This window comes from Engystomops pustulosus, chromosome 4 (assembly GCF_040894005.1).
Source record: "Engystomops pustulosus chromosome 4, aEngPut4.maternal, whole genome shotgun sequence".
Lineage (NCBI taxonomy): Eukaryota > Metazoa > Chordata > Amphibia > Anura > Leptodactylidae > Engystomops > Engystomops pustulosus.
This window is the reverse complement of record NC_092414.1, coordinates 130,195,086-130,222,288: the sequence shown is the minus strand read 5'-3', so window position 1 is coordinate 130,222,288 and position 27,203 is coordinate 130,195,086. Positions and strand designations below refer to the sequence as shown.

At 41.0% G+C, this 27,203-nt stretch overlaps 1 protein-coding gene across 2 annotated transcripts; it reads left to right on the top strand.

Moving 5' to 3' along the window:
- The first annotated feature begins 86 nt into the window (after nt 1–86).
- On the top strand, nt 87–19,470 carry NET1 (neuroepithelial cell transforming 1). 2 transcript variants are annotated; one of them, XM_072147463.1, is made up of 11 exons: nt 87–331; nt 6,150–6,216; nt 7,721–7,780; nt 14,909–15,016; nt 15,169–15,336; nt 15,677–15,836; nt 15,928–16,004; nt 16,124–16,381; nt 16,665–16,835; nt 17,163–17,349; nt 17,752–19,470. In XM_072147463.1, the coding sequence occupies exons 1-11, from the start codon at nt 189–191 to the stop codon at nt 18,141–18,143; spliced, it is 1,791 nt and encodes a 596-aa protein (XP_072003564.1). In that variant the 5' UTR covers nt 87–188; the 3' UTR covers nt 18,144–19,470. The 2 variants fall into 2 exon arrangements, with proteins under 2 accessions (XP_072003564.1, XP_072003565.1); XM_072147464.1 differs by lacking the exons at nt 87–331; nt 6,150–6,216; nt 7,721–7,780 and adding an exon at nt 12,831–13,095.
- The last annotated feature ends 7,733 nt before the right edge of the window (nt 19,471–27,203 follow it).

The following is a 27,203-nucleotide window of genomic DNA, read 5'->3' as shown; positions in this document are numbered from 1 at the left end:
GATGACGCTGCCGGAGGAGTGCGCTCTGAGGTACGAGTCTTCCCCTCAGCCGTCTCCTGGTAACCTTGTTCTCGCAATGCTATTGGCTATAGACCAACTTCCGCTCTTTTCAAACTGGCGGCGCGGCGGTTGAGTGAATGACAAACGTCCCTGTGGCCGCCGTTTAATTAGAGATCCCACAGCCCAATATGGAGGGGGAGGAGGTAATGGCGCCTCCGGCGGACCCTTCTCCACCCACCGAGAATGTGAAGCCCCAAAAAAGAAACGGACCTAAACGGAAGAATTCCGTCACCAGCCTCCTGGGTCCGAGCACTCCGGAGAAGGGCAGGAGGTAGGACGGGATCCCGGGCAGGAGGGGCAGATGTCTGTGCGAGGTGTGACAGCTGCCTCCTTGTCACTGATGGAGCGCATTCTTGTTGTATAGCCCGGGCTATAGGGAGTGTATGTATATACTGCACATATACACCATCTGTAGGGTGGGCCGTTATTATTGCCGTATTATGTTTTGTAGCTTAGGACTGTGCTGCATTACTAGGCACTAGGTACAGCTCTGTGTCTGCTTATCAATAAAGGGGGGCTGCTATGAATCTACCCCATCAGGGCATCTGACATTACTATGGATAGCCCATCCGTACCATACACCTGGAGAAGCCCTTTAAACTCAGATCTCGGCTGTGATGTCTATCAGAAGAATATCTGTGATCTGCGGCTCATGGCATGTGACACCCCCATGTGTCGTGTAGAGACTGGTGCAACCTCTTTAGCCATCTTTCAAAAGAAACCGTCTTGCGTTGTTCTATCATTTAGATGTTTTCTTTCCTCTTGATTTCGGGGTGTGTAGACTCACCATTTTCCAGTTAGAAACGTAAGTGGTTCTTTATGCAGTGTGATGCAGAAGATTGTAGAAACAAGTAGCCACTATGTGCACACGGGACAAATGTCCTAATGTGTTTTTAAATGGTGAAATTCACATTGAAATTTCACAGAACAAATCGATATGTAGTGGATATATCCTGTTCCCCATGTATATATCCTCTGGAGTGTGTATGGAATTTGGTAGCGTTTCCTCCTGTGCTGGAGCTGTAATATTTTGCAGATATTAGCTTTCAGATTTGTCACAGATCTCCCACAAACGTTACCTCTACATGATGCATTACATCTATATGATCTAGGTGAAGGAGATATGTGGACCACCTCTCTCCATAGCATCTTAGCACAGTGGGCACACGTGAGCGCCGCTCACTCCTCCCCTCTCCATAGTGATATATGGCGCAAGGCGCCATATACTGGGAAAAGATAGGACATGTCCTCTCTTTCTCCCGGCTACAGAACGGTACGGTGCTGCACGTTTGCTGTGCCGTACCGCTCCCGTACGGCACGTGAGAGGGTGTCCTGTCCTCGCTCTTATCTATTCCTCCCCATGCCCTATTCCACATTCTCACCATGGAGACATGCTGAGATTTCATCACATACATACATGGGGTAGATTTTTCAAATGAAAGTGGGTAAAGAACCTTAATTGACATCATTCTGGTCACATGACATTCTGTATGGTAAGAAGGAGGTCTAGGGAGATCTAGGAGTGAGTGAGGGTGAAGTAGAGGTGACTCTGACTAAATCTGGCTTTATGCTTGATAAATATGTTGATTTATGGGAATGTGAGAGAAAAATTTAGCTACAAGTGTGACATTTAGTTAATAGGGCTCTATGGGAACCTGTCACTTGCTGTATTTGTGAAAACTGTGGTGCAGGTTCCCTTTAAACAATGCCTTATGCAAATATCTGTCAGTAACTGTTACCTTGTGTATCATCAATAATAATTATGACTCTGCAATTGATGCTGAGTCAGTAGTTTTCTCTTAATACAGTATAGACTGACTTGTTACAGTTTTGATTGTACATGAAAAAATGTTCTACTTTAGATTTTTCACACTCTGTTTTATTCCTGTGTTGTACGTATGAAACCTGCCATCAAGAATACACCATCTGCGGTATTTCTGCTGGTAGATTTCCTCTTCTAGTCTTATCCCTACACGTTATACTGTTACCGAATAGAACAAACTTAAATCTTTATCTGTGATTTCTGTAAATGACGGGGGTGTGACAGCAGGTCCATGCTCCAGTAGCCTCTTCCTGTTCTGCCTCCCACCATGTCCTTGCTGTTGCTGCACTGCTACTCTTCACCGCGCAGGTATCAGTCTATGCACAGTGCAGGTGCGTCTTTAATGAAGCTTGCGATGCGCATGTCTTGGGCTACACAGAAACAGGAGCCAAGAAGGAATTCCCTGCATGTTAGTAGGAAGAGCAGCAGGAGGCTGAACAGGAGGAGGCTACTGGCACATGGAGAAGCCTTACCTGCTGCCATCAGACAGACCCCAGTAGCCTCTAAAGGTAAATTATGTTGTTGTCAGAGAGTTAACCTAGAGGTATAAATGTCTTGGTATGTACGGTTAAATCGCTGAAGGATCTATCATCCCATTGTACAGTGATGGCTAACCTATGACATGTGTGAGATGACACGCTGAGCATTTTGCTGACCCACAGCAAGCTGACAGAATCCTGGGGCAGGGCAACCCTCCTGATGAGAGGAGAGGGTGGCACAGCGCCCTCCACTAATCTCAGCAGGCGAGTTGCCCTAACTCCGGATTCTTATGTCTGCTTGCTCTTGAGGTAGTGATGTCTTTACTACCTGACGGTATTGGCATCTGGAGAATGGACAACTCTCCTGCTGAGAAAGCAGCGCACACAGCAGCCATCTTACCCCTGTTGGCTCTGACTTCACTGCCTACTGAGAAAGATCTTTACCTAGGGCTCAAACAGCCCTCATCAGTTGTAAGGTGAATTCCATATTAAATGCTATAAAACCAAAATGGATACCGGGATGAGAATGTTTATTAGCGTGCAACCGTATATATAAAACATTGAAAATCATCTGCATAGGGGCGCGAAAAGGTGATAAAATTCTGCAATGCTATAGGCCAGCTTGAATATACCAAAACCTCCCCTTTAAGACATTCTCCTGAAATGTTGATGAACTATGCACCGTTTCTTCCAGGAGCCTTGTTCTCATGTGGACAGAATGTTTTTACTAATTGTCCTTGTGTTAGCTCTGTATAAGTCACAACATGGCCTTCAAACAGAGAAGCTGCAGAAGGATAAAGTAAACAGCAGCGAGGAGACAGTAATTTCTAAACGGTTCACACACAATGATGTTGACCCCCGGCTAAGACAAGATGGGATCCGGTTGGACCAAAATGGCGTCTGTAGCGAAATATATCTCTCACACTACCTCACTGACTTCATTCCCACCTGCCCTAAATTTATTGTAGACTTCCACCAAGGCAGCATGGAAAACTAGAACTGTGTCCTACAGTTGCCTGATCGATGGCAGGTGGCTGCTCCGAGGTCCATTCCTATGACTGTGGGATTATACCCTGTCCAGTATCTTAAAGAAGCTATCAGAATCTCTCCCTACTCCCAGTGTACCAGCCACAGTTACCACTTGGCAAAACTGCAAGAGAACTTTTTGGTTTTAGAGCTACAAAAGTCACAAACTTTTTCTTGAAGTGATATCAGCACCCGAGTTAGGCTAGTTGTGTTATTTATTTATTTTTTTGACACATTTTGATGCACAGAGCTAAAAGGGTTGGCGATTACTGTTAAAATGGCTTCCTTTGAACGTATCTTCACTCTTTTTTTACATATAAAAATTTCTTCTACAGTAATATTTTGCCTGAGATGGGGAGCTGCAGTATACAGTTAAGCTACCCCGCCTTTCTCACTGACCTGGCTAACTGCTAACCCGTTCCTGAGAGTAGGGTGCGAAAGAAGGCTGATTTATCTTCATATTGCCAGTGTAACTCTCTACTACTTCCTGAGAGAGTGGTTAATAATGTAGCAGAGCTGAGTAACACTAAGCCACTCTGTCAGTGAGGAGGCTAGGTAGCTTGACTGTACTTGAGTTGGCTCCATGACTGGAAAAGACGTGTGTGTGTGTGTTTTTTTTTTTTAAGCAGAGCTATGTTTCACTGATGCTTCTACCCATGCAATTAAAAACCTCTAAAAAGCACTGGGTGCTTTGTGGGAGTTGGTCCCTGATGACAGATTCTTGTATCTCCAGTCCTTTAGCTCGCAAAATGAAATATAATCTGAATGATGAGTTTCTAGTCTTTAATATGCCACCAAAATCAGTTCTCTAGGTACCATTGAACCAAAGAAATGGGCATCTACAGTGACTCTCCCCTTGTATTCTCTAAACTTGGCTCATTGCCCTCCTGTATGATTTTATTATCCATGGCCTAACAACTATTATTGTGCCAGAAGAGCAATGGTGGTGTTACTGCAAGCCCTACATGCTGTAGCTTCACAGGCTGTCACACTGTCTTCCCTTATCTCCTGCTCTTTTAGAACAAATTGGGAGGGAAAGTGCTCCTTCCCTGTGAAGCTACCACGGGTTGCGGGTGGTCTGGAGCTCTTCTGGCTCATCAATACAATTTAAAAGGTTGAATTTAGTAGGAAGAGGGTCATGGATAACAACACATATAAGATTACCTCGGTCACTGTGCCTGAGGAAGTCTTCCTGGTGTATCCTGATTGATAGATTTCCTTTAAAGAGGACCCCAAAACATACCTCCACCAAATATGTTCCCCCTAATCCTGTTCCCAGCCCCTTTATATTTATTAAATTTTTATAAAAATTTTTGTGTGCTAACTTAGTTTTAACGATCCGACCTGTAACCAAATAAGAGGTCGGATCGTCGTAAAGGCCCCCTAGCAGTCGGCCATATACATGAGGGGGCCGGCCGACACACCCCCTCCATGCCCCTGTCAGTCAGGGACCTGTAAGAATCGGCGGTGGCAGCGCATTCAACCGGCGCTGTGAATAAGCGGTGCGCAGCCGCTGTAAGCGCACCGCATAGAGCCCGCAGCGATTGCACAATACAGGTCACTGACCGACAGGGGTAGGAGACCTGTACGACGATCCGAACTCTTATTTGGTTAGAAGTCGGATCGTTAAAACTAAGTTTGCACACACATATTTTAATAAAAATTTAATAAATATAAAGAGGCTGGGGACAGGATTAGGGGGAACATATTTGGTGCGGGTATTTTTCGGGGGTGACAGATCCTCTTTAAAGAAAGAGTTCTAGAAAGCACATTTCATAACCTACTTCAGGTGCTGCTAGTTTAAATGGGTAAGATCGTGAGGAACATGTCGCAAGAAAATAAAAATGTGAACATGGCTTTATTCAGTGTGTTATATTCTGAAAGCTTGCTGGAGATCAAGTATTTTATATTTTTACTTATTGCAATACTTGAGTTTGGCCACTAGGTGCTGATGTGCCACTGCAGTCTGCAGGTGGGTAGGGAAGTACACTGACTTTGTATGCAGGACTAGAGTTATCGTAGGAGGGCAGGGAGTGGTCACTTGTAATTCAGGCAATAGATTCTAGTAAAAATGGTGCAGGAGTAAATATTTAAGCTGTTATGTAATTAGTCTGTCTGTTGCCTCAGCCCTTTAGTGGTGCAGAGGAATAAGTGTCTGTTGAAAGCAAACCCGAGTTTGGTTGTTTCAGTCTAGGTTGTTATAGACAAATGGCATAGCTATATGGTAGCCATCTCACTTTCTAGCCAAAGGAATAACAGCTCATAAGGCAACGTATGCCTTCAGAGCTCATACACCATCTCAATACTATAAATATCAGTGTTACTTACTATAGGATCCAGTAGCAGAAATAACTTTCCCTCTTACTAAATATCTGTTTCGGAGAGCATTCTAATTTGATAAGTTTGCTGGTGTCTTGGGGTGCAGTGATTTTTCTCCTTTTTTTTTTTTTTTTTAATCCCACCAAGTTGTACGTGGGCATCAGTTTAATGTATGTGCCTGGAACCTACATGTAACACAAAGGAAAAACCCTGGGGAAGCTATGTGGGAAGAGCCCCGTTTACACATGAGTACCATTTTCTGCACTCACACTTGATACCGGGTCACACATGAGTCATGTCTGTACCAGGAGGATGGAAATACATAATCTAGCCAGAAATGTAGTCTCAAGTGGAGGATTGCCAACTCTAATTCTATAATGAAGTCATTTACATTACCTTCTGTCTGCGTTACTAAACTTTTTTTTTTTTTTTCTTTTTTTCAGACATTCACTCAGAAGAGGGAGCTCTTTCACCTTTCTGACTCCTAGCACACAGTGGGATTTTACATTGGTTAGTACTGGCTGCCTGTGGATAACAATATACGTACATATATAATATAATATTGTATATGAACTCCTTGGTGACTTACACAATCACTTTTATTCCCTGTTTCTGTGCATGTAAATAGTCTTTTTAGACAATGTATGCAATTATTACAACTACAATGTGCAGGGATTCAATGCCTTGTATACATGTAAATCTGTCCAGACAAGGGTCATATTTCCATGTGTATCATAATGGCAAACAGCTGCTCGGAGCCGTGTACTAGACGGTGATCATCAGAAGCCATTCACATTCTCCAAACTAAATCCAGATGTTGTCTAATGGCCTTTTCTCCCTCATAACTGAATCTACAGATGTGTTTATGTCTAGAGCCATTGTTTCCACTGTCTAGCTCAGTACTGCTAACTTTTTCTCAGTCTTGAATATCACAATTGGTTCATGTCCATTAAATTGCTAACACTCGCCCGTGTTCTTCACCTTGTTCCTGTGAAACTGCTTGATACAACTGTAATGGTAAAAGTACACAAACTATAATTTCCTAAGCATAAAATCCATATGATAACCTGCCCTGCCCTGAGGAGAATTCTGTTGCTGGTGTTCTATAAATACAATTGATCTAGTCCGCTAATATCGTTACCTTAAGTATTTGGTTCTACAATTCAGAGGGTATGTTCATTTATCGGTTGCTATCGGGTTCAGGCGACTGCTAACAATGAAATTGGGGATCCCACTGTACACAGTGACAAGCTTGATGCCATGTTTCTAGGTAATATGAAACCTGAGAATAGAACTAAACTTGAACTTGAAACCTCCACACTCTACCCACCTTAGTGAAACTGGGCCACTATACTATGGGCTTTCTGGGTGTAGGAGGATTTTATCTCCATAGCTTCCATAGAAATGCACAGGTATAAAGAGGTGTTGCTTTTTCCCATAAAATTAATACGGTAGTTAAATTGAATGAATAAAAATTATAAATATATTTATAAATACAAATAAAATTATACATTAGCAGGACAACCTTCACAATACATATGATAAACATAACGCTGGTTGATCATTACTGATCACATGAGTTTCATTGGAAACGCATATGCAGTTGGGCTGAACCCCCAGACGTTTGCATGACAAATGCAATGTAATCCGCACCCCCATGTGACCGCACCCTATGCATCGAATTCACATAATACTTTTTTGCTTTTCTTAAAAGTATTTTGCTAATTCTCTGGGTATCGTATCACACTCTAGATTTTGGTATCAATTCAATCCGAATATATAGATAGATATAGAGGTAGGTAAATGGGCAAGATTTCTCATAAGTGGCGGAAAGCATATATCATACTCTTACTTGAAATAGCTGGTAGGTGACTGTGTCCCTTTATTGAAGTTCTCCTGCACTACACCATAAAAATATGCAATGTGCTACATACCAATTGATATATAGCTGATAGAAAGCCGATTTTTATTTTATTATTTTTTTTATCAAATCAATTTCTTTTTATATTTCCAGAAAAGGAAACGCAGAGAAAAGGATGATGACTCTTTAAGCCTTTGCAGCTTTGATCTTAAGGTAAAGAAAAGGCGTAATATGGTGATTTGTATTAATTGTCCTTAGAACTTGGTCACACTCCAAACCATTAGAAAGTTTTCATGGTGCATTTGTCTGAGAAGCTCCAGTCCAGTGAAAGCAGGAAGACGTGGTCACCCGGGCTGACTTCCTATAACTAGCTCCTGGTTTTTGTCCAGCTCTTTTGTAAGTGGCACATGACAGATAAATCTCCCTCAAAGTTTCTATATTAGGAAAACTCCCAATGAGATTCATCAGAAGATTCTGAGGTAAAATGTTCCAGTTGCCAACAGAAACCAACTTTAATTTTCCCACAGCTGTTTATAAAATTAAAGTTAAGCTCTGATTGATTGCCATCTACTACTAAAACGCTTCTGCTCTAAGGCCTGTTCCACACTTGCGAGTGTGATGCGATGAACTCGCATCACACTCGCAACGCATGCTGTCGGGAACGCACGGCCCGAACGCTGCACACCGGGAGTGAACTGACATGCTTAGTTCACTCCCGGTGTGCAGCGTTCGGGCCGCGCGTTCCTGGCAGCATGCGTTGCGAGTGTGATGCGAGTTCATCGCATCACACTCGCAAGTGTGGAACGGGCCTAAGACACTTCTGATAAATCTCCTCCTTTGGAGCTATCTGAAGCCCTGGACTTGGCATTCTTCAGTATTCATAGATTGAGTGGAGTGGCAGCACAAATGATCAATAACTACTTAATTCAAACAGGGGATACAGGACCCCCCCCCCCCCCCCTTACGATGAGCGATCCCTCTGGTCATATCCAAACTGATCAAAGGCTTATTGGAGAACTGCTAGTGTTACTAACCCTGAAGCTAAATATTAGCCATCCTGAGCAAAGCGGCACACAAAAATTTCTTAAGAAGTGTCTGAGAGTCTTTTATACACGACCTAAAGAATGACTGTAACAGAATAAATTCTTGTAGTTTGTGACTCAGCTCTATGTTTACCTGTTCAGGTACTACCCATGTTTTCTAGCAACAATCACTAACATACAGTTTCAAGAACCTGATGGAGAAATTTTTAAACTGCTTAAAGAAGTCAGTCAGTAAAACACATCGTTTCAGTTCTTTAAAAGCTTACTTGTATGTAGTGTAAAGTGGAGATATGAGATGGCAAAGTAATAATGTTACAGATCATTCTCTGTTCCATGGTCTCATCCTGATATATTGAAAAAAATATTATGGAACATGAAGAGAAATTTGGCTCCTAATTCATGTTCTAGAATCGGCAACCTGGTTATTGCAGGGCCCCAAATAATGTCCTGTTCATCAACGTGTGACCACTGTACTCAGTCATTGGCCTGGCTGCAGTTGTCACATGGCGGTGACTGGCCAGGTTGAGGTGTGTTCAGGTTTTTTTCAAGACTATACAATTCTCTCAATAAACTAGTTTTTTTTTTTTTCTCAGTAATTCAAATCAAAAAGTGAAACTGGTATATATATCATTACAAACCGAGGAAAATTAGAATATTTTATTTTGAACACAGAAATGTTGGCCAAATGAAAAGTGTGTACAGTAAATGCCCTCAATAACTGATCAGGGCTCCTTCTGCTTGAATGACTGCATCAATGCGGCCTGACATGTTTGCTATCAGCTGATGGCACTGCAGAGGTGTTTTGATGCATTGTTGCACCTGGTCTGGTGTCTCATCTTCCTCTTGACAATACCCCATGGGTTGACCAGCGAGTTTGCTGGTCAATCAAGCACACTGATAGTGTGGTATTTTTGGCACAGTGGACAGTGCCAAATCCTGCTAAAAAATACAATTTCATATCTCTGCCATGCTGCGATGACTTTGGTCTTAATAAATCACAGTGGACATATACCAGTAGATTACATGGCTCCCCAAATCATCACTCATTGTGGAGACTCGCACTAGACCTCAAGCAGCTTGGATTATTTAAAATTTGCCACTGATCAGCAGTCTGGTTCTTTTTCTCCTTGGCCAAGGTAAGACACTTCTGGTGTTATCTATTGGTCACTGGTGGCTTGACACATGAAGTGAGACACTTGTAGCCCACGTCTTGGATATATCTATGTAGGGTGTCTGTAGCTCTGACCCCAACAGCAGCACACTCCTTGTGACTCTCCCGCAAATTTTGAATGGCTTTTTATTGACAATCCTATCAATGCTGCAGTTATCCTTGTTGCTGTCTTCTGTTATCCTAGTCAGCAGTCTTCCCCATGATTGTCGCAAACTGAACCAAAGTAAGGGGCCTTTTAAAACTATTAGGAAGCCTTAGAATGTGTGTTTAGGGTTAGTTGTTATTTTCTGAGATGACTTTTGGGTTTTCCTTGGCTGTTAGTCATAATTATCAACGTTGGCATAAATAAACTCTTTTATTCACTTTTTGAATTGCTAAAAAAATTACTTTTTGCTGATATTCCAATTCATTGAGATGCACTTATACTTATAGTGAGAAGAAAATCGATACAATTAAGGAATATGTGCAAGAATTCTAGTACAATGTCTGCCAAAATGCTGTTTAAAGTGCCTTTCAGCACATTAAATGGTGTTTTCCCAGATAATTCAGGCCCTGTACCATGTGTTGTTCAAAGAATTAGTTTTGACTGGAGTGTTCCTTTTAAGGACACTTGACACTTAAAGGGATATTCCCACAAAGAAAAGTTTCCTAAATTTACTCTGGATAACAAAATAACACTTTCTCTAATTCACTGTTAATAGCAAAAATACAGCATTTTACAGATATAAATCCAACCTGTCTCTATTAGTCCTGGTGTAAACAATTTCAGTTGCCCTTAGACACAACCCTGTAACTACTGACTTGGGGTCGGGGAAGCCATCTGCTCCCTGCACTCTAGCCCGCCCCCCATGCATTTCAGGACAGAGCTCAAGAGACACTTGCATCCTGAGCAAATAGCACAGCATGAGGAGAGAGAAGCTGCAAGCTACAGGCAGATATAGGGGAGGCACAGGAGATCTCATAGTGTGAGAACATGTAGCAAAGCTGACAGTGTGTAATGGGCATCTCATGAATCTCATCATCTGTGATCTTTCTCATCTCTTTTTCTATGTGTCAGATACTAGTACAATGTTCAGAAGCTGAAGATGAAAGTTTATATAAACCTTGTACCCTGATAATCTAACCACATTGTCAGCACACAGCATCTCATAGCACAGAGGGATCATGAAGTGTCTGCCCACAGTCCCCACCCACACTCTGGAATATTACACTGACCAGCCTAGGGAGTGATAGGAGCTAAAACAGCAATAATACTGAGTCAAATTGTAAAGTATGTGGTTAAAATGATCTTGGTTGGTTAAACATCACTAGGGGATTGAGATTTGAGAATATTCTTTCATGGGGAAAACCACTTTAATTTAACCTCTAAAAAGCTCCTCCACTGCTTTGTAGAGGTGCACATACAGATTGCAGCCATGCCTTTACATTGGTGATTTGCTTCCTTTTATATCATCTTCTACCATGCCTTCTGCCTATTTTGGCGCTGCCCCTAGTAGAGGATATTACTCCACTCTCCGAGCTTATCACACTTGTGTGCTATGCTCTTCACTGCACTTCCTTCCACTATTGCATGAAAATTGATGGAAACTGGTCAGTTCTGAAACCAAACTTCATGCAATACCTCATAGATCCTGAGGAGGATGACAACCAGGACTGTAAAAGAAATGAGTTATACACACTACATAACAAAATACCACTTTATTATCCTGCAACAAGTCAATAAAATATAGTAAATGGAGGCACATTGTAAATCTATATTTATTATGTGGCAGGGTGTCCCAGTCGTGGCAATCTTGGGATCCCCAAACAACCCACTTTTATATGTTCAGGTGTTACAGCAACGCCTAGTTTATCAGTAGGGACAGGGAAGTGTTAATCATGGCCAAGTCAAAGGAACCGGGCAACCACAGCCATGGTGCACCAAATTCTGAAGAAAGGCATGCTTACTCGCAAGACACTTCACCGACAAGGCCACGTCTTACGTTTATATGTGACCGGAGCTGACAGTCCCTTTATTCTCTGGAACTTTGCTGCAAATGTTGATGGATCTGCTGAAATACAAAGGTGAGGGCAAAGTTTGTCTAGTTGGACAGCTTTACCTTTATGCCAAAAATAGTGTAATCCAGGTCTGGCAGATAGTAACTGACTGTAACAGAGCACCGTTTTTGTTCATTGTAAGTGCTGAGAATGTACATCTTTTGTTTGCCTTTTTTTGTGTATAAAAGTGTTGCTGAGAACAGTAGTCCTTTTATCAGTGGTGTATATATAACGCATATGTATGTAAGGCAATAAAGACTCTGGATGACTTTTTCCAGCTCAGTAATAAAATGACCCAATACACCAGAGTGACTTGCCTGCTCACAAGAGCTTACAATCTGTGAGGAGAAAGTGGTGAATAAGTGCTTGTACAGCGGCCCAGCCAATCTGATTCTAAGGTATATGACTAAATAATGCTGCGTGAACCACTCACCAGCCACCATCTTGTATACAGAGTCCAAGGGGAATCGGACTGTAGAGTAGCCTGTACATTGGAGGAGTACAAAGGGTTGTTTAGTGAACAGAGCTGCAATTACATACAGCTAACAAATGTGATTGTCCTTCCTGAAGAGAAGGATTGATTAAAAACCAGAATGGATAATACCTTTGAGTACATCCGTTTATTTTGTTGAATATTCGAAATGTGTTTATTACTGTACATACATTTTTGTTTTATACCAAGCATGGTCAAATAACACATGTTTAGAAAGTGCTACAGTTGGAGCACTATGTAGTTGTATCTTATCATTTGAGATACAAGTCTTACCAGTTACTATCCCCTTTTACCTGAACTTGCTGTGCTGCTATCTGTACAAAAGGTCTGGATTCTGAGCCTGCACAGCACCCTGGCTTGTACGTCTTCTTCCTGACTTTGAGTACAGTGTCTGCAGTTCTGTGTAACTTGATCTGTAGGTGTACCAGCTGTCAGACAAATGACATGGCATTCCATGGACGCCCGCCCAGAAGGCAGCTGTGGCGGCTCCTCCCAGCTTTAAGTTTCGCCCAGTTGCTGCACTCTGTAAAGCTCACTCCATTTGAAGCAAGGGAAGTATGCAGTATGGGAAGGAGCTGTGAGTGTTTCTTAGCACACCGGAGACTTGTCTATGATAACATAGAAGCCCCGCAAGGGCTTGAACATCAAAGGTGGATTACTAGCTACTCAAGGCAGGGACATATTATAAAGTATGGTGGCTCATGATGAAATTGGGGGTCTCTTGCCTATTAAAAGGACTATTCAGGTGATAGCAGTTCAGAATCCGGCATCAAAGGAATTGGAGGTATGTACTGGTTAATAGTTTTATGTGATTTTCTATGTATGAAAGTTATCTATAGTACCTTTATACACTGTATATTATATACATAGAAGTATAAAAATATAATTGTATATTTGTGTGTTCAGGCTTCATGTCTTATTGACCCTCCTACAACCTAATGGAGTTATGTTTAGTCACGATTTGGAAGCTTGAAGCCTTATGTATTGGTTGGAGTGAAATCTCTTGTCTTGCATGAGAGGATTGGCTTTGGATGGTCACTGAAACGGTTCTTTGTACTTTCAGCCACATTTGAGGCTTATCTGTAGTTTTAGTTTGTTTTCCTGTCCGCTTCTTGTATACTTAATCTTTTGATGTGACTTTCTTCAATGTATCCTTTCAACAGAGAACAAAGTGTAATATTGTGCTGGTCGCTGTGTGGGACTAATGTCCTTTAGCATATGATGAATAAATATCTATATGCTGATTTGTTTCATACATTTTATGGCTTCTTGCCCTGGAGCGTAGGAAGCATAGTTCTTCTGGTCAGCCTGCTGTGTGGCTGTCTCGCCCTGAAGGACTCCCTGTACAATAAAGGTACTTATCAAGTACAACCGCTTGGTAGGTCTGTAGAGGGCTCTATTTCGCTATGGCAAGCATTGGCCGATTTGCTGCGTATCATGTTAATAAACTGGCTTGATTTATTATGGTTTATAGCAGCTGTGTTATTACATTTGGTTTATTTTAGCAATGTAACAAGGCGGGCGAGGACACCCGATGTACATGGGCTTTCAAGCATTTGTTCATTCCTACAAGGGGCCCCTTTGTCCCTATTTCATCATATGTTCACATGTAGACCACAAGTTAGTTGCCCTGTAATGTGAATCTTGAGACATGTGACCTCATGGCTTTCACACCTGTCTTTCAATGGACATAAAAAAAAACAATTGCCCCATGTTTGACTTCTTTTAAAGGACTTGGGTCAAAGATGGGAAGTCTTCTCTTACCTTAACTATGCATACAATTATTTGACCCATTGTAGAAAGTAGGAGCTAAAGATAAGGTTTGTGATGTGAGTGATCATTGATAGTGGGCTGAATGGAGATGATTATGTTTCCTTAGCTTACAGATTTCATTAAGTGGTAGGAGATGTTCACACTTGTATGTAGAATGCACTGCAATTTCCGGAAATGATTGTTATACTGTTTGCTTTAGACTATGAGATATGGATGATTTCCTGCAAGAGAGATATGTAAAATAAGTTAGGGCTTTAATAAAGATTGTGCTTCATTGTGACCCGGTCAGGAATCTATCCTGTTTTATCAGTGTTACAAAAGTGTAAACGTATGAATACGTTTTAGAATTTCTGGAAAGTGGCAATGAATAAGTTAATAACCCACACACAATGGCATAGTTTTAGCAGCTTCTATAATTTTTGGCCCTCGTATTGCAAGGGTTGTGCAAGCTGTTAGTTGCCCTAATGTCTAACCTGTTGCTTTCACGTCTTGTGTATTATATAATATACTTTTTGTATAATAGATGTGTTTTACTAGGCTCTGTGCCTGGTAAATCTACACATAGAAGCATAACCAGAGAAAATTCTACCCATATGACCAGCTTTGCCCTTTGAACATTTGCTTGGATTACATTTGTTGTTCTGCTTAATGCAGCTTGCGTGCAGACTGGGGAACCTACGTAAGCCTGTATTGTCTGAGGCCTTTTACATGCTAGTTAGCATTTCATATTTGCTTAGTGTTGAAGAATGCCTGGGAGTTGATGGTATTCATGTAGCTACAAGCCTAGAAAACGTTTCAATGTGTGCTTTTCTCTGTGTTTTCAGGAGCCATGCAACAAGAGAGTACGGCCTTTAGCACGCGTTACATCGCTTGCAAATTTGATATCACCTGTGCGAAATGGCGCAGTCCGGCGCTTTGGCCAAACCATCCAGGTAATCTAAGATCCCCCAGATCCATTAATATATATATATATTTTACTAACTTATGTGAATTAACATTTAAGAATATACAAGTAATCTGCTTTTAACTCATTTCCTTGTATTTAAGTAAATACTGACCGATTTCAAAATTTTCTTCCATGTAGTCATTCACAATGCGAGCTGAAAACAAATCGCCAGGAAGCGTGCACAAATCTTGTAGTAAAATGGCAGCACCCACCCCTCCAAAACGAAGAAACAGTGTCCTATGGTCCGAGATGTTGGATGTCAATATGAAGGAATCTTTGAGCACCAAAGAAATTAAGCGGCAAGAGGTACATGCTCTGGTTAATGTACCATATTCTGAAACATTTAATAGTGTTGGAAAGAATAGGCCTTTTGGTTATAGATGACCAGCCATTATCTCATTTGTAAATGGTCTTCTCAAAGATGATGACTAGTATACATAATGCTGCAAACGTATAGCAGAAAATCTGAATACGTGTGTGGTTTCCAAAGAGGTGGTCCCTGGGCAAGTTACATTGTAGTTATCAGGATAACTATAAACAAGCAGCTTGATATAAATACAGATGAAGAATATGTAGATGGACTTGGGGGTTAACTTATTACAATCCCCATATTTACATCTTTCTCTCCTGTTTATTGTATTTAAAGGCTATATTTGAAATGACTAGAGGAGAACAAGACCTTATTGAAGACCTCAAGTTGGCAAGGAAGGCCTACCATGACCCAATGCTTAAGCTATCCATTATGTCTGAGGAGGAGCTGGCACATATATTTGGAGATCTGGATTCTTATATTCCCCTACATGAAGGTGCGTTTCAAGCTACATGTAGTCAATGTGTCCATCCATTGGCCATGTTTTTAGTATTTAATTTATAATGCACATTTTTTTTTCTTAATAGAACTTCTTACTAAACTTGGAGAGGCAACAAGAGCAGATGGAACAGTGGGACAGATTGGTCACATTCTTGTAACCTGGGTAAGTTATCAATTGTGTTCTGCTTTTTATACAACTTGTATCTTCGTAAAAGTAACGACATAGCTAGAATACACTAAGGGTACATTTTTATGGGTACTTTTTTTTTCTCCCCCTCTTAGTTGCCCCGACTCAATGCCTACATAGGTTATTGCAGTAACCAGCTGGCAGCAAAAGCTCTTCTGGATCAGAAGAAGTTGGATCGAAGAGTTCAGGATTTTCTGCAGAGGTGTCTTGAATCTCCTTTCAGTCGCAAGTTGGACCTGTGGAGTTTCCTTGATATTCCAAGAAGCCGTCTAGTAAAATATCCCCTGCTTCTCAAGGAAATTTTAAGACACACTCCTAAAGACCACCCAGATGTAAAGAGTTTGGAGGAAGCGGTAAGCTGGGTTACAACAATATTTATGAACATAATTTATCAACTCTAGGATTGTGTTATTTACTGTTGGGCCTCCTTCCCATCAGTGGTCAGACCCTTGCATATAGATAGATGGTCACAAAAGCCCTCTACAGATGGGTATTGGGTATCAATCAGTCCACCTTATATAGATAAGAAACTATGGGAGTAGTTTTTGTAGCGGTCTGTTTTATTGTAGAATTTTAATAAATGTGAAGCTATTTAAAGTTTTCTAAATACTCTTTCTTCTTTCTCCCTTTTTACAGATTTGCTTAATCCAAGGTGTTCTCGCAGACATTAACTTGAAAAAGGGCGAGTCTGAATGCCAGTATTACATTGACAAGCTAGAATACCTGGATGACAAACAGAGAGACTTGCGGATAGAATCAAGCAAGTCACTGCTGTGTCACGGCGAGCTGAAGAATAAAAATGGCCATGTAAGTGTAATGGTACTGATGCCAGATACTACATGGAATGATGTCATGTTGTCGGACCACATTCTTCTGCTGTAGGGCTCCAAAAATAATGAATAGTAAACAAATGACATTACACATACAACAGGTTTCAGCAATGTAATGTTATACAGGGTGCCAGGCTAGAGCCTGCAATCGTAGCATCGGTAAACAATTTTTAACTATAGCACTGTGGGATGGAAAATGTAATGCAGACCGTGCACTGACCAATGGTCAGAAGACAGCTAGAACATAGAGGATTTTCTCACTTAAAGCAATGAAATTATAGTTCTGTATTTGGTCTCTTCACAGAAACTGTACCTGTTCCTTTTTCAAGACATTCTGGTCTTAACACGCCCAGTCACACGGAATGAACGTCTGTATTACCAGGTTTACAGGCAGCCGATCCCTGTCCAAGATCTGGTGTTGGAGGATCTTCAAGATGGAGATGTTAGAATGGGAGGCTCCTTCAGAGGGGCGTTCAGCAATTCTGATAAAGGTATATTCATTTATAACAAAAGATTTATTTTTGTGCTCTGCTACTATGTAGAACATGTTGGTTTAATATTGTAATATATATATATATATATATATATATATATATATATAATTTGATGCAACCTAAACTGCCAAAAGTCGCTCCCAACACATTGCTCCAAAACATTGGGAAGTTAAAGCGAGGTGTCAGCTGGGCAGTTCCAAAACACACTGTTGTCTTGACGACAGGTCTTCCAAATATAGAAAATGGGGGAGATAAAGTTTATTGGAAATTGGGAACCCATTACTGAATCTGAAGAGTTGTTGCCTCTTTTCCCAGTATAATGGGGAAGTAACTCTCCCTCCTGTCTGATAATGTATACATACTCTTAAATCCTCTAACTTTTTATCTGTTTATTTTTAGCTAAAAACATCTTCAGAGTTCGGTTCCAAGAGGCCTGCCTTGGCCAAAGTCACACGCTTCAAGCCAATGACATCTTTCACAAACAACAATGGCTGAACTGTATCAGAACAGCAATTGCTCCGTACCAGCATGCATCACCTACCGAACTAAAAGAGCTGCCTGAACTCAGCGAGGAATGCGAAGAAAATCACCCCCCAATGCCAAACGCCAAAGTACAGAGGCGATCGTCCACCACCTCTGGCATTGTGGAAATGGACCTTGAAGCAAATGCTGACTGTTCTATTGCAGATTCCCCAGAGGATCTTAAACCTGGGAAACCCCAAAAGAGTGGCAGTCGCAAAATGCGAGACAAGACACAACAGAGCATGAAGCGGAAGGAAACATTGGTCTAAGATTTAAATTGCCTTTTGGCTGGACTTGTGTTTATAGATATGTACATTTTTTTTTCTTTTTATGTGATTATTTTGGGATTATTTCATTAATCCTACTGTATGTTACCCCTTGTCCCCTTTCAGTGGCAGCTACTGGTATGCAGTTAACACTGCTAAAGTAGAGTCTTTTTTCCCCCCTCTTTAGGAAGGGAAAAATAAACTATTAAGAAATAATTTATTGATGACATCCTGACAATGACTTGTCTTGAATTGATTCCTTATTAAGTGTGGGGCATTACCACTTCCATGTGAAAGTAATGTTGAGGAAATCCAAGCGTAACATGACCTCCAGTAACTACAGCCATATTTGGTGTTTTGTTCACCTTGGCGTTCTCCAGCAGTAAAGTCTTGAAATACACTTAGACTGTAATCTGAGCCGGTCCTTTTTTTTTTTCTTTTTTTCCTTTCAGAATGTCAGAAATACCCAAAGCATTGTTATTTTTACATCTGAAACTTCTTTGAGCAAATCCTGAAAAGACTCTCTTTTAGCAGGTTTTCCATGTTACCTACTGGAATTTATTTCTCCTTTTGTTTACTGTACATTCCTTCATTTATGTGTTTGTGATCTGTATTTAATTTTTTTATGTAGTGTAGAGGGTTTTTCTGAAGACCATTTTATTGTAGCTTTGAAGACTTTGAAAACGCCCCTAGCCATTTGCCTTCCCACTGATGCAGTTTTTTTTTATTAATTTTTTTTTTAAATTTTTTACACGGCAGTTGATTTAAAAAAAAAAAATACTGTCTTTTTTTTTTGGTGGTGTGATTTTTTTTTTTTAAAGGCTTTTTTTGGGACGTAGATGCAAAGTAGAAACTAGTGAAGGATTTAGGAGATGTAGACTCTACAGAGTAATGAATACTGTGTTTGGGCAGGGGACTTTAGACCTGATGGGCCATTTATATGGCAAGTTTGCAAGTTAGGTTGGATTTTGTATGTCGTAGAAGGGCAGGAGGTATGTTGAAGCAATATGGACTAATATAGTTGATGAAATGGTATAGGTTTTACCATGTTTAAGCTTAGGCTATTGGAGGAAACTAATCTGATGCAATGTGAAATTGTGATTGTTTTTGCATTATGATGGCTATTCAATCTGAATTGTACAGAAGTTCACTGCCGTGTTATTACTGTGCTGTAACCATCATTATACTGTACATACTTTTGTATCATTGGGAGGACAGTGATTTTCTTGTGGGGTTTTCAGTCACTGTACATAAATGAAATACATGTTTTTTATGTAAATGTGTCTGTACAGCAATATATCTTCAAGTACAATAAAATGAAATCCCTCAACTCCTAGTTGTCCTCTCTGTATAACGAAAAGAAATAAAACTTTTGTATGTTTTCAGTATTCATTACTTGTGTTACCAATCAGATTTAGGAAATGGTGCAAGTAGTGTTTGAGTCAGAAGTTGAGCCCATATCTCGCTGATTTGATACTATATATCTGCCGGTCTATGGCTCCAGACGTGTACTAGCAAAAACTTTTTTAACATTTACTTAAACTAAAGATATGTAGCAAATGGAAAGAGGGTTAAGAATGAAACTTTCTCTCTCTGTAGATCAGTAACTGCCACAAACAGTTCTGATGTACAGCTGTCAATCAGGGAAGACATTGTGGTTTGCTATATAATGTTTATTTAGAATAAACCACTGCAGGCAAGAAAGCAGACATAGATGTGAGGGTCTGTGACTACCTCAAGTACTCTTTAAGATGTTGGCATTCTTTGTGGACAATGGATTTCTGAACAAAAGGGTATCCCTCAGACTTTTACTAATGGCAATCACAACAAGGGCTGTTGAACCCTGTTGCAGTCACCACTCATTCCAGAAGGAGCTCGATATATTGAAGATTTAAGGTGTCCTTGAATGCTAGTTTGAGCAGATCACTAAAATATAGGACTGTGCAATACAAGGAGGGCCATATAATAAGGTTTAGGCGAATTTACCTGAATATGTGCAGCCCGTGGAAACCGGCCCGTATCTTATTCTCATCCCACACGTTGAACAAACGGGAGTCATTGCATAATATAGAATTCTAATGCAAGGACTATCCCTCCCTTAGCCTTCTGGTCTGCAGTTCGGCCCTCCGACAGACTGTATGGTCTGATATTTCTGTATGGTCCAAAAACTTTGTATCCTAAGGAAGGTATGAGCATTCCATGGAATCAGGCATACATAAAGGTGTGCAGCCAGCCTCCGATTGTAAATAGCCATTGCTAAGGTATAGGTATAATGAAAGCTGTGCTAGTTTAGGGCCTCACTGTGACTTTAGTTGAAATGTTGCATTGCAACTTTAGAGTCCCACAACTAATGATTGAATCTGATGATGTTTAACAAAAATCCAAATCGCGCTGAACTTGAGTTCACAATTTCTAGTCATGTGCAACCGGCCCAGTTTTGTTGTTTGTTTTATGTAAAACGAAGCTGCAACATAATATAATTTACAGGCAGTCCCCGGGTTACATGCAAGATAGGTTCCATAGGTTTGTTCTTAAGTTGAATTTGTATGTAAGTCGAAACTGTATATTTTATAATTGTAGATCCAGACAAAAATAATTTTTGCCCCAGTGACAATTGGAGTTTCAAATTTTTTATTTGCTGTTTTGAGCCCAAGGATTATCAATTAAGCTTCATTACAGACACATTACAGCTGATCATTGTAGTCTGGGACTATAGTAAAGCATCCAGAGAGCTTCACCAGAGGTCACAGTGGGCAGAGAAGTCCGTCTGTAACTAGTGGTCGTCTAAGTTGGGTGTCCTTATGAAGGGCACCGCCTGTGCTTGCTTTAGAGTCACAGTAAGACCCTCTGCACACTAAGGTATTGGGGCCATTGCTGCACCTGCATCACAGTCCCCATAGACGTCTAGGGAACCCAGTCACGATGTGGTGAGCGCTCGCACTGTGACTGAACCGAACATGTCCTGTATCCTACTGTTTTCACAGGGCAGTCGCTCAGGTTTAAATGGAGAGAGGCAGGATAAGGAACACTCACCCGGGTCAGTATACGTTTGTATACAAGGGATGTCTTAAAAGGTTTCTAGTTGCATAACTTACATGCTTGATGTATGATGGTTCTGCCATGTTATCATTACATTGTGTTTTCAGGCTGTTTCTTCAACACAAAATCCAGTTTGTTTATAAATAATTAAAAAAAAAAACTTACCTTTATTTCTTTTGGGATTATTCTGCTTCTCCTAGAAAATTACAAACCATAATACCGTCAGATGATAAACTGTGCTGTCTGACACTGTGCTAAAAATAATGCACAAGAATGCTGCAAAGAAAAGGGAAAGGCTTTTTAAACTGTTGTAATGGTTTTCACAGTCAAGAATGTACTTGTTGCTCAGAAAAACCTAGGATTCTTCTTCTGTCTAGGTTCAGATAATGGATGTGTGGGCACATAGCCAAACAATTCCCATCTGAGAATCCGATATCTCTGAGCATTTTTGAGGAAATGCCTCAGGTTATTCAGGAAAATGGAAACTTCTCCTAAATGTTTATTATACCAATGAGGGAGGAAAACAAATCCAGGCAGTCCCCGGGTTACATACAAGATGAGAACAAACCTATGGAACCTAAGTTGAATTTGTATGTAAGTCGAACATGTATATTTTATAACTGTAGATCAAGACAAAAAATTTTTTGGCCCAGTGACAATGGGAGTTTCAAAATTTTTTGCTGTAATTGGGCCAAGGATTATTGATAAAGCTTCATTACAGACACCTGATCATTGCAGCCTGGGACTAGACTAAAGCAGAGAGCTTCTCCACAGGTCACAGTGGGCAGAGGGGTCCGTCTGAAACTAGGGGTCGTCTGTAAGTCGGGTGTCCTTAAGTAAGGGAACGCCTGTACTAAGAATATTTCTTACATTGCCATATAATGTCCACTTTACAATTGTAAAATTTATTTTGTTTCAGAGAATTTAGAGGGTAAGGGTGTACAGCATTCATCCCTTTCTAATCTACTTTTGTATAGAGCAAAAAAAATTGCAATGAGACCATTTTTACCTAAAGGGGTGTTCCCATTTCAGCAAATTAATGTTATTGTTTGTATTATAAAATACAATTTTACAATACAATATAAATAAGTTATACAATTTTGCAATATACTTTCTGTATCAATTCTTAATAGTTTTCCAGATCTCTGCTTGCTGTCATTTTATAGAAATCTTCTATGTTTACTTCCAGTGGACAGAAGTCTGACCATGGTCACAAAGGTGCACGGCTCGTTAGTATCAGAGAGTAATCAGAGCTGTATGATATAACGAGCCGTGCACCTGTGTGACCATAGTCAGATTTCTGTCCACTGGGAGTAAAAATTTAAGCTTTCTATAGAGGGACAGCAAGCAGAGATCTAGAGATCCATGAAGAATTGATACAGAAAGTATATTGGACAAATGTATAACTTTTTATAATACAAACAATAACATTCATTTGCTGAAATGAGAATACCCCTTTAATAGAAAAATTCTGTTCCCTTCCAAAACGTCTGGTCCTTCATATATCTGAGGAGACCCGTAATTGATATTGCATCTAATGATAGTCTATGTGGTCACAACGTCCATTGCTTTACCTACTGGCAACAAAGTCAAAACTCAACTTTGAATAGACAACAATGTGGGTCCCCTTTCACACTTGCGTTGCAGATCACTGACGTTTGTGCCTGCTATTTTCATCAGTTTTCGATCAGTTTTCAGCAGTCTGAAAAAACTAGTGACAACCTCACTAGTTGTCGGAAAGTACTTAAAACCTGTGAAAGAAAGTTCTTGCTGTTCAGGTTGCAGATAGGTGACCCTTCCAGGTGACACAGTGGATGTCTACTAAGCAGCCTTCTCTGGTAACTCATGATGGCTTATTGAAGTCCCATATCTAGTCACACCCCTTATTACCCTCCACCGACATTTAGTTTGGAACGTTATCAGTCCTCATGTGCGTGATCTATTTATGGACAATGATAGGATTTCCCACCCCCAACCTGTATGCCATCATGAAGCGGTCTGTTGGCCACTAATAATGTTTTTAAATAAATACAATATTCCCACCCCTTAACCCATCTAATAGGCATTGGAAACTCTTCCTACTATATTTACTTTATCTAAACTATGTATTTTGTTTCTAAACAAAAAACATACAGGCTCCAGACTTGATGATTACCTGATAATTTAATTGAGTTGCCTCCAGCAACCAGAGGAACTTTCCAATAAGCTATGAGCCTGTGTGTTGATGTATAGTTATCATTGTGAGAAATCTACCATTTGTTTTCATGCACTGTGAACCAAACATACCTTAGGAATGCTGTAGCTACACTGATGCAGCAACATATCTTGTTTAATCCCTGATCCCAGTGTGAACCAAACATACCTTAGGAATGCTGTAGCTACACTGATTCAGCAACATATCTTGTTTAATCCCTGATCCCAGTGGTTTTGCTCAAAAAACAATCATAAAATTCAGAACTTGGGAAGGCTGGGTGCACACTCGGTACAGTACATAAACATATAACACAGTTTCCTGAACTATCCAGACAGTTCTGATTAATCTAAGCTGGGTGACTCATAGACAGCAGCTGAGGAAGGAGCAGCGATTGATTACTTCTGCCTGTCAGGGACAACACAGTGAATACAGCTTTCTCTGAAGCAGTGCATAATTAGGGTAAGAGAAGAAGTGCTGGGGCAGGCACAGGAGTGCCAGAGCCTCATTATCATAATGTTACCATATAATTGTTTTTCAAGCAAAAACAACTTGAGGGATTAAACAAGATATATTCTGCATTAGTGTAGCTACATCATTCTCAATGTATGTTTGGTTCTTAATGCATCAAAGCGAATGGTAGCTTTCCTTTAAGACAATCTATGCTGTCCTTACATCACAGAGGTTTGCCAAGAGCCAAAGTGGTTGAAAATAAGTGGCACTCATCTTGAGCCTATAGCTGGGGACACAGCTGTACCAACTGGTAACCCTTTCAAAGAAGACCTTTCACCACCACAACCTTCTTCAATAGGTTCTAATCCACTGATACCAGGAAAGTTTTGACTTATAACCAACCCTAAGTTTTTGCATCCAATTTGCTATTTAGTCTCTCTGCTACCACTCACCTGACAACAAAGAACTTTACCTTTGTAATTTTTTATTAAATGGGTATTCCAGGAATAAGCATAATTCTCATCCAAATAGGTCCCTAAAATATAAGCTAATATGTTATTAGTTGTTATTTAAAATTAAAATGCTGCTGGCCCTTTAGTCTCTTACCAAAGTGTAATGGATCTGTACGTCGCCGGTCAACTATAAGTATTTAGAGAGGGCGTGTGATGCATATTGCACACTGGTAACACTGGTTAACCTTGTAATTGCCTCCGTCAAAGCTGCCGGAAGCACTTAAATCCCAGGGGCACGTGAGGGTGGCCATATTGGATTCGATCACAGCCCCCTGTGAAGGCATCGAGGTGGGGAGGGGGGTTGGCAATCGGTTACCAAGACAGCCTCGGGTCATACGAAGGCTGTCTGATTTTAGCCCATTTGTATTAAATTGTGCGATCACAGCATGTGGTAGGATCAATCAGACAACCTAGGTTTGAAGACCAGTCACTCCCCAGTAAAAATCGTGTCAGGTATCGCCATGTCCCATAGTGTCTGATATATCAAAATTTTGGAAAATTATTGTAGCTTCCCTCCATGGTTTGCTGAACAGGTAGAATTGCAAGGTCCAGAACAGTAGCTGGACTACCTTGGACTTCAGAAGGAGGCCTCAAGTCTGGTCTGTTGAACTTTGTGCTAGGGTGATGGCCTGAGTGCCAATAGAAAGGTCTACGAGTACCACCTCTGGCACCTGTGCCATAGGTTCGCCACCACTGGTATAGAATATTAAATACTGTCATTATGAAGTGCAATTTGTTAGGCACAAAGCAATTTGTTAGTACAAACCCTCACACAGCTCTCTACATGGAAAAATTAAAAAGTTATGGATTTTTTAAAGGTGGGGAGGGAAAATGAAAAAGGGTCTGGTTGTTAAGGGGTCAATCAGGACGTTGATTTTCCCAGCTCGGCACAGATGACGACTGCTGGTCACATGTCCACATCACGTGTCCTGCACCTGCATGGGCTGGTCATGTGATCATCACTATGTTTGGCTGAAGTTGCTTGCAGTGAATCCAGTGTTGTGTAGAGACCCATCTCAGTGAGGGTGAGGTAATATGCAGTGATGGTAATTACATTTGTATGACAGTCTTTTACATCATCACTGGGAACAGAGCATAAGAGGGAGGAGGAGTTACTGAGAACTAAGGGATCATGGAACTTGTAGTTTCCAGTGGTGGCCATCTTGGTGATAATTCTGCCTACTTTAGAAAGCTTATTACATTTTGTGAATTATAGAATCAAACTATTTAAGCTCCATTTTGCGCCTAATGGTGTTGAGTTTTTGTTATATTCATTTATTAATAGCATTATGGGTTCATATTCTCAGAATACCCCTTTAACTGTCATTTTGAATAAGATGTTGTAAAACACAGCAAGTGTCATAAAGAGAGAAATATACAAACTACTTCATTATCTTCCCACTGCTGACTGTGCTAAATAGCTGTCCGGGGGAACATTTTAATCATGCACTTAGGCCCCTCCTACACGAACTTTAGGGGGACCGATATCCGTCCCCACATTTTGCAGCCGTTGTCTCACCGCACCGTGACCGTGCACATAAAAAAATAGGACATATCCTATATTTTAACATATTATGGCACAGGCTGTCTGCTTCCCTATAGAAAGGGGTGGGCTGAGCAGTGCTCATCTCTCCTGTGCGTGGCTGTATGTTCGCCCGGGTGATGAACTTTCTCCCATCTCCCTACTGCATCTCTGGAGCTCAGCCACAATGATCTTGGGGTTTTTCTTTACCTCTCTCACCAAGGTTCTTTTCTCACAATTGCTTAGTTTGGCTGGACAGCCAGGCGGAGAAAGAGTTGTGGTCGTCCCAAACTTTTTACATGTAAGGATTATGGAGGCCACAGAGCTCTTAGGAACCTTGAGTGCTGCAGTAATTTTTTGCAACCTTGGCCAGATGTGTGCCTTGCCACAATTCTTTTTGCAAGATCAAACAATTCTTTGGGCAGTTCCTTACACCGTGACTGTGCACAGAAAAAAAATAGGACATGTCCTATATTTCACCATGTTGTGGCGTAGGCTGTCCACTTCTCTATGGAGAGGGGAGGGTTGAGAGGCGCAGGGCCTGTGGAGCAGCTCAGTTTACACTCACCGGCCACTTTATTAGGTACACCATGCTAGTAACGGGTTGGACCCCCTTTTGCCTTCAGAACTGCCTCAATTCTTCATGGCATAGATTCAACAAGGTGCTGGAAGCATTCCTCAGAGATTTTGGTCCATATTGACATGATGGCATCACACAGTTGCCGCAGATTTGTCGGCTGCACATCCATTTATGCGAATCTCCCGTTCCACCACATCCCAAAGATGCTCTATTGGATTGAGATCTGGTGACTGTGGAAGCCATTTGAGTACAGTGAACTCATTGTCATGTTCAACAAACCAGCCTGAGATGATTCCAGCTTTATGACATGGCGCATTATCCTGCTGAAAGTAGCCATCAGATGTTGGGTACATTGTGGTCATAAAGGGATGGACATGGTCAGCAACAATACTCAGGTAGGCTGTGGCGTTGCAACAATGCTCAATTGGTACCAAGGGGCACAAAGAGTGCCAAGAAAATATTCCCCACACCTTGACACCACCACCACCAGCCTGAATCGTTGATACAAGGCAGGATGGATCCATGCTTTCATGTTGTTGACGCCAAATTCTGACCCTACCATCCGAATGTTGCAGCAGAAATCGAGACTCATCAGACCAGGCAACGTTTTTCCAATCTTCTACTGTCCAATTTCAATGAGCTTGTGCAAATTGTAGCCTCAGTTTCCTGTTCTTAGCTGAAAGGAGTGGCACCCGGTGTGGTCTTCTGCTGCTGTAGCCCATCTGCCTCAAAGTTCGACGTACTGTGCGTTCAGAGATGCTCTTCT